The 13,251-nt window shown below is 43.8% G+C and overlaps 2 protein-coding genes across 7 annotated transcripts in view; one reads left to right on the forward strand and one right to left on the reverse strand.

Moving 5' to 3' along the window:
- Window positions 1–1,563: 1,563 nt before the first annotated feature.
- On the reverse strand, window positions 1,564–11,169 carry TIMM21 (translocase of inner mitochondrial membrane 21). The gene is made up of 6 exons (XM_005586450.5): window positions 10,589–11,169; window positions 4,768–4,830; window positions 4,572–4,669; window positions 2,268–2,341; window positions 2,079–2,184; window positions 1,564–1,979 (listed from the first exon to the last, which is right to left on the reverse strand). Exons 1-6 carry the CDS (start codon window positions 10,887–10,889, stop codon window positions 1,875–1,877), a joined length of 747 nt encoding a protein of 248 aa, XP_005586507.1. The 5' UTR covers window positions 10,890–11,169; the 3' UTR covers window positions 1,564–1,874.
- A 718-nt stretch (window positions 11,170–11,887) lies between these two features.
- FBXO15 (F-box protein 15) overlaps window positions 11,888–13,251 on the forward strand; it is a 76,351-nt gene continuing 74,987 nt past the window's right edge. For 5 of the 6 annotated variants that reach the window (XR_012427395.1, XR_012427394.1, XM_005586451.5 and 2 more), the window contains exon 1: window positions 11,888–12,020. Coding sequence is in view for 3 of the 6 variants with exons in the window: in XM_005586451.5 (XP_005586508.3) it covers window positions 11,905–12,020 (116 nt within the window). In the remaining 3 variants the exon portion in view is untranslated. Of the gene's footprint in view, window positions 12,838–13,251 lie in introns of all 6 variants that reach the window. The other variant, XM_005586455.5, reaches the window with a different exon arrangement.

Genomic DNA, 13,251 nt, shown 5'->3' on the forward strand with positions numbered 1-13,251 from the left:
CCAAAAGCTCAGATCTTAAAGGGGCATGAGCATATTGTAAAATGGGAGGTACATAAAAATGAATCTAGAAAAAGCAAACGGTCTTAAGCCAAATGACAGGGCCATGGAGGGTGCTAAATCCCCACCTGCCCTCAGATGCTGGGCTTCTTCAGCAAGCTACAGTTTGAGCAGGTCCTCTGAAGAGCGGGGCTGCTGTTTTGAGTTTAGGATAGCAAGTGGAACTTCTCAGCCTGTTAAATGTTGACATTTCAGTGAATACTGAAACTGAACATTCTATAGCAAAGGAAAAAATGATTAGGAGAGAAAGTCTAAGTTAAGGACTCATCCAGTCAAAGTGTGTTACATCAGGGAGACAAGAGGCTCTGCTATGATATTTTCTATACTCCTCAAATGTTGGAAATTTCATCTAAAACAAGCAGTCAAACCAAGAAACTAACTAAATTAAGTAGGGAGATAAAGTAAACAAGCAAGATAGATTGCCTGGAGGTCTCTCTATCCTGAATATCCCAAAATTTCAAGAACACATCTGAAATTCCTCTACAGACAGTTCTAAGGGAGATGGAACAAACACATCAGAGGGGATACCTCACAATGAAGCCACCACAGATAAACATGGTTCTAGACCCCTCCCAATGCACATAGGACTTATACAGATATGGAATTGGGATCTTGTAAGTGAAGGTCACTTTTTGCCAAATCTCCAGCAAATACTTCAAATAAAATAGAATCCCCCCCCGCTTTTTTTTAAAGGGGGCCTCACACACATATTTGAGTAAGTCTGTCATTCACTCCCATGCTCTTTTGGCAGTCAGAAGTATCAGTGCAAGCAAGTTCTAAATGGGATGAGAGCCCTTCATGGCCGCCTTCTATGGTCCAGGCTTGTACCTCTCATCACACTGCCATCCTAACTACCCACACAACGGGGACGCCTGATGAGGCTAAGGTGCCTGCGCAGGCCCACACCCTGTTAGAAAAGGTGGGATGGGTGCCCGGGTCTACCCGACTTGGGAGTGTGTACTTTTCCTGCTATGTACAAGGCCCTTAATTCACAGAGGGGGAAATACGAGTCAGATTCCTAAAACTCACACCATTTTGAAGAATGTATTTACCATCTGGTTCCCTATGGTCCTCAACCATTTTCACGTTTTTTTTTTTTTTTTGAGACGGAGTCTCGCTCTGTCGCCCAGGCTGGAGTGCGGTGGCGCGATCTCGGCTCACTGCAAGCTCCGCCTCCCGGGTTCCCGCCATTCTCCTGCCTCAGCCTCCCGAGTAGCTGGGACTACAGGCGCCCGCCACCTCGCCCGGCTAGTTTTTTGTATTTTTTAGTAGAGACGGGGTTTCACTGTGTTCGCCAGGATGGTCTCGATCTCCTGACCGCGTGATCCGCCCGTCTCGGCCTCCCAAAGTGCTGGGATTACAGGCTTGAGCCACCGCGCCCGGCCCATTTTCACGTTTATCTCAAGTCAGATTCCAAAGTATGTGGAAGGCAGCTGCTAACGACATATTTGTTAATTTTATTCTGCAGACATTATACAGTTCTATAATATAAAATGAATACAATACTAAAATCTATTTCCTTTATTTACATGGCATAAAATTTTCAATAACAAACATCTAATCATGAAAGATGGTGTTAAAGCAGAAATACTGTCATGATTGAGTCAATAGGAGAACATAAAATATGCTGTATTTCATAATTTTTCCATAAGAAAATGTCTAGTTTGTTTAAATGCAACAAATACTGTATTAGATTCACTTTATAAACCATACACTCCTTCCTGTCTTTTGAACACATTCTGGAAGACAGCTGTGAAGAACAGAGTAGTGAGTCCACGCCATTCAACATCCGTCAGAAACCTGCTTGCTTGCTTATTTTAATCATCTTGGGATCGATTATCTTCAATGATAATAGTTCTTCTAGGATAAGATTCAATTTCTACAAATATATATCGAAAATCATATTCACCACTTTCTCGGTTCTGAAAAAAATGTAGTGTTTCCAGGTATTATTTTCCTTTCCAGAACTTAAATAACACCGCGCTCAGAACCTCTGACCCCACGACCCACAATTCCCACACCTCTTTTACTTCCGCATACACCGTTCCTTGCTTCCCTGGCTCAGAGCCCTCAATGTAGAATTTCACACGTGTGTGTTTCAGCTCATCTTTTACATATTCAGTGAAACTGTCAAGAAAACGAAATATCAGTCTAAGTTCCTTTCATTTAAAAATTTCCCCAGAGCTTCCTCTGAATTCAAGCCACGGTACCTGACGTGCTGCCGGCGACCCCGCCTTGTCACCTCCCCATAGCCTTTAACAGGCTCACCAAAGACAGCGATTACCTGCAGAACAAGGACAGTGCTTTATTTTGTGTTATTTTTTAAGCTTACTAAAGAAATAATTTCTAACAATCCAAATGATTTTAGGAAAAAAAAAATCAGAAAGCATAGGACCTTTACAAAAATGACTACTCCTGGCTCACGCCTGTAATCCCAGCACTTTGGGAGGCCGAGGCAGGTGGATCACGAGGTCAGGAGTTCAAGACTAGCGTAGTCAACTAGGTGAAACCCCATCTCTACTAAAAAATACAAAAATCAGCCAGCCGTGGTGGTGTGCATCTATAGTCGCAGCTACTCAGGAGGCTGAGGCAGGAGAATCGCTCAAACCCAGTGGGCAGAAGCTGCAGTGAGCCAAGATCGTGCCACCGCACTCCAGCCTGGGTGACAGTGAGACTCCGTCTCAAAAAAAAAAAAAAAAAAAAAAAAACAAAAAACCAAACAAAAAATGACCACTCTAATAAGAAAACTGAAAAAAGGGTTATTATACAAAAATCATCCCATAAATGGTTGAAACAAATATTTCATGCACACAGATTAAAATAGGTAGCTTTATGGTGTGACTTGTAGTTTCAGAACAATGTAGGTTGAAATGATGCAGTTCCTGCTCCCCTTATAGAAAACAAACATAACAACACAGAGTTCAGATGTTTCTCTACTAACCCCTTATGGTTTGAAGATAAAATATATGAATATTTTTAATGAAATTTAATTAATTAATAACATCTAACACTAAAATATGAGATAAAAAAATTTTAAAGTCACTAAACACAGTGAAGAAAAAGAAAACAGATAATAATGACATTTAAAATAAATCAGAGCTACAGGTGTGAATCCATTATTTCTAATGAGAAAATCCACATGAAGTAGAAATGTAGATTTTATTGAATTCAAAATGCAAATACTGTGGAACCCCCCCAAAAAATATAAATTTGATATTAAACTAAAAAAATTTGACCCTCAACTCTATGAAATTTATCTTATTTTGTCCATTTGTGGAGTATCTTCAGTATCACATTTTCCAGGATAAAAAGAAGTAATATGTAAGATGATATTTCAGAATTGTGTAGCACAAACAGATAGAACAATTTACTTTAATCTATTAAACATATAAATATCAACACCCATCAAGATTTTCTGTTTTTCAAGCAGACACGGTACCCAGCAAAGAGAAGGGTACCCCTTAAAAATGGTGACAAAATTGTTAAAGTTTCATTATTATTTGTAGAGCTTTTTCAGGCAGCAAATTAAGGTATGACTTTAATAGTATCTCACTATTGTATATTCTGTTTGTTCAAAATGCTGAAAAAATCTATGAAAGGCTGAGTTTGTGAATAAAACAGCAACTCTTCATCTCTTTCCAGAGACGCGTCCTAACATTTAATAAGGTTACACCCATAGGTACTTCCGGAGTCTGTAAAGAATGTTTCTTGTCAGATATAATTTGGATTCCCAATAACTATCATGGGAACCTTCCTAATTTCCTGGTTTTCACCTCTGAGATACTTTACCCTCCCTGCCTCTTTTTCCATGGTTACCACTGACTGTCCAGAGTTCAATGAAGAGAAATCAGTGGATTTAAAAGGAAAGATGCCAGAGATCCTTAGCTTCTGAGGTTTCCACCCTGACACGATTAGAAAAACTGGTGGAACATTCAGAGCCAGGGCCCCAGGGCAGATCAGCACTGGGCTCTATACTGAGCACACTGTGGATTCAAATCTTTATCCTCTTCAGGGGCTGCAAATGAGAGCTAGGATATTACCCCTTGGTCTGTGTGAAGAACACCCCTAATATTTATGATGATAATGGCAGACAGTTACCGGCTGTTATCTTTCAATGTGAATGAAGTTGGATTTCAATGAGTAATATTTTTAGTGCTGAAGCTTTCCATCAGGGAGTAAGAAATCTGGCACTTCCCAGGCCACACGATCATGAGGTCATGCATCAGGCTTTAAAAAGACTAGAAACTTACCATGAGTTTGGTATTTTGGTGTATTCTAAGAATTTAGTATCTATGAACAACCAGCAAAATGACTCTCTTGTACAATTAGCATGAAAACATCTGTACACTGAGTTTTGGGTTCTCTTAAAGAACAAAGACCTAATAATGTAATGATAAATCAATCATTATGTATTATTATGTGAATTTCACTAGCGTGAGAACTGGTTCTTGAATTCTGCCCACTTCCTCCTCCCAACTCATCAGAGTTCATGTAACTCAATCTTGAGAACTAACCTCGGGATGTGATCTGCATTTTTCTAAGGCTCTCCCATATATCTTGCTAGGACTGGATGAAGAAAAAAGTTCTTTGAAAATCGTGTAAAACAAGCCACCTGAAATCACAGAAAACAAAGATGAAGCAAAGCAAGGACAACAGAAAAAGGCCAGCTGAAAAGACATTCAAGGGCTTATACTTGCTGTTTTTTGCAACCTGTAATGCTGATTCCAAAAAGCACCACTATTAAATAGGTAAAATCTCTTCCGGCTTCTTTCACTGTAAAGAGAAAACACCAATGGGTTACGTGTGCTGGCTGGGAGCAGGCGTGCTTGTATGCTGCTTTTTGCTTCTTGTGAGAGAAAGGCAGCCTCCAGATCAAAGCAAGGGCTCTGCGTGTGCTCAGGGGCAGCTGTTCTGAAAACTCCCTGTGTGTCGGCGCCTCAGCAGAATTCTCAGAGCAGGGCTTGGGAATCTATGTTTTAATTCAGGATGAAGAAATCCTTTTAACAAGTGATCCAGTTCACAACTGCCATAGGTTAAGCAACACTGAACCAAGGTCTGCCACTCCCAGATTAGGAAGAGTGTTGGCTTCTGTCAACCGAACGGGTAAGGGGCTGAATGGACCAAAATGGGTGTCAACTCTTAACAGTCAGTAACTAGCTTGAATGCCAGTCCCATCCCACACTGACTGGTGCATGAAAACAGAATTGTGTTCGGAACAGGAATTTGGTTGGCCAGAAAGATTTATGAATTAAACTTAGAAAATGAAGAATATACACAGACCAGACATTTGTTTTCCCACACTAATAAAATACGTGCATATGGGTTAAACAGATGCACTGAGAGCTAGAGAAACTCAATCAAGACAGTGTCAGGGGACAGCGTATATACGTATGTATAGCTATAAATAAATGTATTTGTATTATACAGAAATACATATACAAATACCCTTATTTGTCCCTATTACCCAAATCAGGTCATTGGTCTCAACACCCTAGATTCCCGATTGTCCCTCCCAACATTTCATTCCTGCCTTGCTTAGCATATCAGATGAATCTTTCTATTTTTTCACTTACCAACAGCTACTGTATATCTACTATGTGTATCTTCATATATATGCAAAGAGCTATAACATTACACTTACACTACCTTAACATTACAATTATGACTATGCTTTTCATTGATGCTGAGAAAGTGAGTCACCTCCTGGCATTATGTTTATAGACTAATTTATTCACCACATTAGCAATTCAGACTTCAGAAATATAAATCTTTAAAACATTTTTAAGAAAAAAACTTTTAGAAGAAAATTTTAACAGAGGTTGCTGCTATTTTCTATTCTATATAAAAAGCTTCTATTACGTTTATAAAACAAAATTGTTTAAAATAAGTCTTTAGCTAATACAACGTTTGTTTAAAAGTAGTCTTCAGCGTATCACGATCCTTCAAGTTTTCAGCAAGGTTCCCAACTTTGAAGACATTATTCAAAAAATAAAAACACCTCATCTGCCAAAGTCTGTGTAATTCATGGGACTGACTCAAACAGCTGTCACAAATCCAATTTCCCTTCCGAGGTTCAGGAGTTGGGACTCACTACTCATTCCACTCTCAGTGTGGAATTTCAATAAATATTACCTGCCAGTTATGTGCCAAGTCCCAGGTTGAGAACACAATAACAACTAATTAGTTCTCGTAAGTATCCTTATTTGTCCTTGTTACCCAAACCAGGTCACTGGCCCTAACACCTTGGATTTTTGACTGTCCGTTCAAAAATTCACTCCTGCCTTGCTTAGGGTATCTGACAGGTCTTTTCCACTTATTTGGATAAACAACAGCTCCTGTATATCTGTTATATATAAAGCCCTGTGCTAAACATTCTCCATATTCTACACATTTAAAACATTTCTGTTTGTTACTTTATAGCTGTCTCCAACAGAAGCTGCTCACTGTCTAACTTTCTCAACCCTATCAGACCTAATAGTTTCATGCAAAAAACCCTCGCGCCATTTATTTGCTTCTGCAATTCTCTACCTCTCCTGTAGTGGGTGCTGTGGTATGGGTGCTCCCAGCTGCAGGGAACACTGGAAGCTGACAGTTGTCAGCTGAGGTCCTCTCTGGGCATTCCATAAGACAGCTTCCTCACTTAGGTCACGGCACATCCCTGGACCAGCCCATACTCAACGCCTGGTTGATGCAGAAGCATAAGACTCAGCCCCCACATTAGGCAGAAGGACAGTGACTGGCCAGCTCAGCCCCAGAGGTCCCCAGAGCAGCAGCTGAGGCCCCAGCTGCAAATGTACTTCAGCTTTTCCCTCTCCCCAGTTCGGCTTCCCTCACTCCCAAGATGTATTCTGAGAGCACTCCCTGATAAACCTCCTTACGTAAATCCCACTTCCCTGGGAAGCCAACCTACAACGGTGCTACTGGGAGTGGTAAGCAGCTCTCAATTTGGATTTTGGAGCTGGCTCGCTGGCCACTGGCTGGCAGTGAGGACCCTGTCCCCGGTGATAGGGGGCTACTGACAGCACCTGTCATATAGCTGTAGGGCAGCTGATGCAGCTCTCACCAATGGGGACCTGGGATGGAACACTGGTGGAAGGGAATGTACTGGCTGGTGTGTTATTCTGGGAGTTTAGGGGGAATCAGCAATTTTAAGGACTTATATCAGATGGCTGTGGCTGGGGCCATGGATAATCTGGGAGAGGGACGGTGAGATGATGTGTGTAACTAATCATCAGTGAAGGTGAGTGCCAAGGGCAGGAGCCTCCTCTCGGCAGAACAAGACTCAAATTACACCCAGAGGGCAGAAAATGCGGGGGTCAGGTCTGGGGCATAAGCGCTTCAGGGAGTTTGGCATTTCAAGCACATGAGACCTCCTACACCAAGGCCAGGGTCCTGATTTGGGAGGAAAGGCAACCTAAAGCTGGGTAGGGGGCCCTTGAGGTCAATGTTGTAAAAAAATCTTGAATCCTCAGATTCTCCTGACCCCTCTAGCCCTGAAGAAGCCGCTCATTGTCTGGTTGACACTTCCTCCATCTTGGAAACTGGGTGAGGGGTGGGTGGGGGCTTCTGCCTAGCAAGATACGTGCTGCTCTCAGGAGGTCTCTCCACCTCCCCCCCGGCCAAGTTACAACACAACCGGGCATGAGAAGGATGAGAAGGAACAATACTTGGAAGGAGCTGGAGGCCACCCCAGCAGCAGCCAGGGGAACATAGACCCCACTGCTTCTTAAGCGTGGTGTGTCAAGGCACAGAACACAAAAACGGCTGAGAGTTGATCAGCATGGGGCACACTCCTGTGATGAATTTAGCAAACAGGCAAGCACCCTGGGAACTGATATGCAGCTGGCTAGGTTTGCTCCTGGAAACTTCGAGACAGTGATGGTCCACATTAAGTAAAAGTGACAGAACAGCCATGGCAAACTAGAGGAAAGGCTCAACAGCCTCCAAGAATGGGGATGCTACCACAGATATAAGATATAAAGCCCGAAAACCCACCAGCTGACGATGTTCTTAGGAGCGACAGGAGGACACTGTATACCAAAGCCACAAGGAAGCCACAGTTACATCTTTACAGAGCAGGATGCCCTGACAGAAATGGAGATGAAAGAATTCTGAAGCAGAGACCAGGTTGGGGTGTTAAACAGAAGTCAAGATGGATGCCACCATCATAACTAACGGCAAGGCTGGAGTAGCAGTCGGGAGTGTCTGACTTACAGAGGGCAACAGAGCTGATGACTAGAACAGTGTTCTCAAGGGGAAGACTCAAGGGCAGCGGACAAGGCTGCTTCTGAATTACACAGTCATGAGAAATTAACCTCAGATGACTCCTGAGGCTGAAGGCAGTTGCTCTAATGCAAAGCTCTGAACATTGCCCCGGTTTCTGGACCTGAACCAGTTTTCAGACCTGGAACCCATTTACTGAAGGAAAGTGTATGTGACTGACTACCCCGGTCCTTCACCAAAAGGACCTATAGTTATCAACTTGGACATAGTCTGTGCTGACAGTGATATCCAAGGACCCAAAGAGTCATGATGACCCCCCGACCACCCCCCACCCCCCCGACAGCATGTAAGAAGCTCACAGCTGGGTCCAGGGACTTATCTGGTAATAATTTCCTTGATTTCCAAATGTATAAATCAAGGGGATGTACTGAGTAATTGGCAACAATAACTCCCACTTTAGTTCCTTTGGAAGTGGGTTAAGAGCTATCAGAGTGGGAAAAGTCAAATGGAAGCCTCTGAAACTGCCCCAGTGACCAAGGTAATAAATTAAAAATGGTATCACATCCATGGGGAATGGCAGAAAGAGTGCAATTCTTAGAGACCTTAGATACAGGCATGGTGGCCCCTATCACAGTCCCTTGTAATTTACCAGTCTTCCTTTACAAAACACAAATAGGCGCTGGAGAATGACAGTGGTTAACTGCAAACTTAACCAAGTGGCAGCCGGGGTACACATGCAATACCACACATGGTAACTTTACACGGCAGTGCATTAACACAATCTCATGGTATTGGCCATTGATTTGAAGAATGCCTTCTATTCAGAAGCAGCAGCAGGAGTAGTGTGTAGTAACATGAAACAGATAATAACAGTGTATGTTTATGATCCTGACCAGGATTTGCTAATTCTCTCACCCTCTGTTGTTACAGTCTTAAGGGAGTGAAACTTTCTGGATCTGGGCTGTCTAATACAGTAGCCACTCACCACTCATGGGTATTTCAGTTCAATTTTAAATTAATTAAAATTCAGTTCTTCAGTAACATAATTTAGCAACATTTCAAGTGCTCAAAATAGCTACAAGTGGCCAGGAACTACCCAAATGGACACCATAAATATAGGACATTTCTATGACTGCAGAAAGTTTTATTTGAATAATGCTGTTCTGGACATTCAGCAGAATATCACATTTGTCTACTATGTTTACACTATCGTGTTAGAGCCCAGAAGTAACAAGTGGCAAGTGTGTTAGAAGGCTTGGTCAGACAAGCTGCAAGTGTGAGAGGTGGGCCCAACAAAGATGCAGAGGCTCACCAACACATGAGCTGACCTCATGGGGCTACACTGGGGTGTGCCAGGACATGCCCTCCCAAGTAAAAGACAATTGTACCCTATACCTACTACCACAATGTTTCTTTGAATTCTGGACACAGCATATTCCATATTTGGGAATGTTGCTCCCATCCATTCATTCAGCAACAAGGACTGTCACCTCTGAATGGGGTGCAGATCAGGGAAGGGGTCCCTAAGCAGGCCTGGCATGCAGTGCAAGCAGCAGCACTGTTGCCTGAGCCAGATTACCTGACACACATGCTGTTTGCCACTTCTATGCCTTTCACCTCTGCATACGGATTGTTCCTTCGTGCTGAACTATTACAAATGAAAAACTAGGTTTTTGGCATATTCAGCAGATTACAAAACAATTGGTAGAATATGATTCAATTTTTTGGGTTAAAAATTATTAAAAGGTATGTGTATGAAAGTGCAAAATGTTAAAAATAGTCATCTTTGTGTGGTATAATCATGGGGTCTAAATTGCTTTGTCCTTTTTTTCCTACAAATCACATGCGAAATGAAGAAATTAAAAAAAAATCTTAAAATATCTGTGAACATATCTCTGACTTTCCCTGACAAATTACATTCCATCCTCCCTAGTTTATGTTTTTCTATTATTGCAGGTAACATACGAAAGTTTTCCCTATTGATTATGAGTCAATAAGCTCTCTCTCTCTTTTTATCCTATCCAATTACTCTTTATTATATGTAACAGAGCCAATACAACTTGAGAAAAATTTCCCAAACATAACGAAAGAAAGTTATATCAAATTCAAGATCAACTTTCAAATCTGAGTTCCAATCTGTGAAGAAAACTGTAGGTCTATATGTTCTAGCTCTAAATTATGTTTAAACGGCTTTTAAAAATTCATGTTAATTGCTTTTTCACCTTTAGTAGTGAACTTGGTGTAAAAGAGCATTGGCAGCTCTTGTCACGTCTGTTGAAAGACCAATCATTGAAGTACTCCTTTTTACCTTTTTGTGATGTTGGGACGGCGGTTCCCTCTCTTTGACTCCTGTGTACAGACACTTGTTTGCTGCTACCCTCCTTTGCTTTCCGGGGGCTCGGTCCCTGCGTCCAGATGGTTTTCTGAGTGACTCCAAGAATACATCTAGGTCGCACTGTTTTCTTTTGATATTGAAGCCCCCATCTCAAACTGGGCTCAGTCTTCAAGCACGCTTTGTTAAGCACAATGTGGGGCAAAAGCAATCGCTTTGCCGAGGACCTGTGCAGCTTCTCCGTATACTGTATGGCTCGTAGAAAAGTACAAATCATGTTCACAGAAAATCGTTCCGCTTAGGGACGATGCTAACTACAATTAGGAAAGTTTTCGGGTTCACTACACATCTGGCCGGACACGTACTCAAACCTATACGTTTACATTACATGGCGTGTTAGGCAAAAACGTTGGCTTCAGCAGCGTAAATGAAAACGAAAAATCTCCAGGGAGAACCTGCTGTCTACCTTCCCTTCTGTTTTCTTTGAATCAACACGCTCTGATTACCTTCTGGGCTGACATTCACAGTGTCCCCGCCATGTCTTCGCAAAGTCACCTGGGAAACCCCCCGTCTTCCTGGGAATAGTAGTTTGAAGACCTCGCTCTTAACTGGGATGCGGCAATGGGGCGCGCACAAGAGACTACATCTCCCACAATTCAAGGCGGCCAGAGCACGGCGCAGGCCGTTCCCGCGCCCCCAGGCGCTTCCGTGCCCAGCGCCTGCGCAGACGCTGCGCGTCCTTGGAGAGGCGGGAAGGCGGGGAGTTGGTGGGGTAATTGGTACCACAGACCCTACGTAATTCAAGCGGGACTTGCAAAAGCCAAATTAGCAGTTACACACTACGTGTTTTCCTTATCCTTCTAGAGTGGACTGTGCACAGTGGGAAGTACTCCCTCTGACTGTGGTCTTCTCTATTCCGCGTGGGCAAATGATTTCGTTTTTGCATTTCACTGTGTTTTCAGAAAAGCCGGACAAAAAAGAGTCAGCAAGTGGAGATGAACGAGGCCGCTGCAAAGCAGGCACCGGTTTCCTAAATGGTTAAGCCGAGGACTTGCTTAGCGCCCTTGGTGGCAGAATGTAGGGGTGGGGAAAGAAGCTGGGGCCCGGAAGTTTCTAGAAGCCCGCTTTGCGAGCGGCTGTCTGGCGCGGTGCCGTCTGCGCACGCGCCAGGCCAGCGGTACTTTTGTGAACTTGCGCATGGGCGTAAGGGGGTGTGGCGACGCGCGGGCGTGGGGGCGGTGCGTGCCCTCCTAGTTTCCGCCCTTGAGCGGGTCTATGGTGAACTCGTCTCCATGGCGACTGGACGCGGTCGGATCTTGCAGCAGCACTGGCTCGGCCTCCAGACGCTGCGCGGGCCCAGCAGGGGAGGTGGCGCGGCCCGGGGGCGCGCCAGGACCTTTGGGTTCAGGTGACTGTAGGGCCTGCGGGTGGGGTCCGCTGGCGGGAAGCCCCTCACTGCGCGGCCCCACTCTCTCCACCGTGTATTTTATTCGTCCAGCTTGGCACAACGCCCGCGGCCCTCTTCAACGTGAGAAGGGTCTGGAAGAACGACCGGAGGAAATCCTTTCTACCCTGCAATGTGGGGTTCCCTAAGTTATAACACAAGTAGAGTAGCCTCTCGGGGAAATATTTTTTCTCGCGGCGCCTGTGGTCGGGGTTACGCTCACTTGCCACGACAGCTGCCGGTCCAAGAGGTGCTTCTCCGGGGTGCGTGCCATAGATTCACGTGTGCCCCGCCCCTGCCTTCGTATTTTTGCTCTTCTGTGACCAAGAATCTCCCTTCGTCTTTTTCATGACCTTACAACTTAGGGAAGTAGAGTCTGCTCATCAAAACCTTATAAATTTACACCCTCATCCCCCAAGCAGATACCTCTGGCAGGCAGGTTGGTCTGGCGGGTAGGGGGTCAGCACTTTGTCCACCTCCAACATCAAGGCCAAGTTGCCATCTACATCACCAGGTCTTGCTCAGCTCCTAGTCCCGTTCTGCCTGTCTTCCTGTCTACATGCAGGAGCCTGTGGTATTCTTATTCTGCTCCCTAGAGGGTCGTCTCTCCATTTCTCTTGGGGTTTCCTGGAACTGAAGCGTGGTCCTCTCCTACAGTGAGAGAGAAGGCAATTTTGAAGACTTAGGAAAGGAGCAGGAGGCTGCATCTGCTTTCCAGAAGCATCTTCAGCGTGAAGAAGTAAAATGATCCAGTGCATCAGAAGTATCAGCATGCATAATGGTACCTTATGAAATCCCTCTCATTATATCGTGAGCTGTTCACTAGCTGTGGACCCATCTCTGCAGTTAGTTTACAGATGGAGGGATAATGCTAAGAATGGTTTACATTCTTGAGGATTATCTTTCTGCTTGTAAGACTCCTTGATTTATAAGTATGGAAAGTCATACATATTTTGCCTTCTAATAAATCAATGGTGTATGTTTTAAGCATACAAAGGGAGTCTATTATGTACTAGTTGAACTACTTGTTTTTTTCCCCCCTCAATCTCCAGAACTATGTCCTCACTAGGTCTCCATTACTTCCACTTAACTGTTTTCAGAAGCCCATCCCTGTTGCTTAGTGCTATGATAATAGTTCTTTTTTTTTTTTTTTTTTTTTGAGACGGAGTCTCGCTCTCTCGCCCAGGCTGGAGTG

The sequence above is a fragment of the Macaca fascicularis genome, chromosome 18, assembly GCF_037993035.2.
Source record: "Macaca fascicularis isolate 582-1 chromosome 18, T2T-MFA8v1.1".
Taxonomy (NCBI): domain Eukaryota; kingdom Metazoa; phylum Chordata; class Mammalia; order Primates; family Cercopithecidae; genus Macaca; species Macaca fascicularis.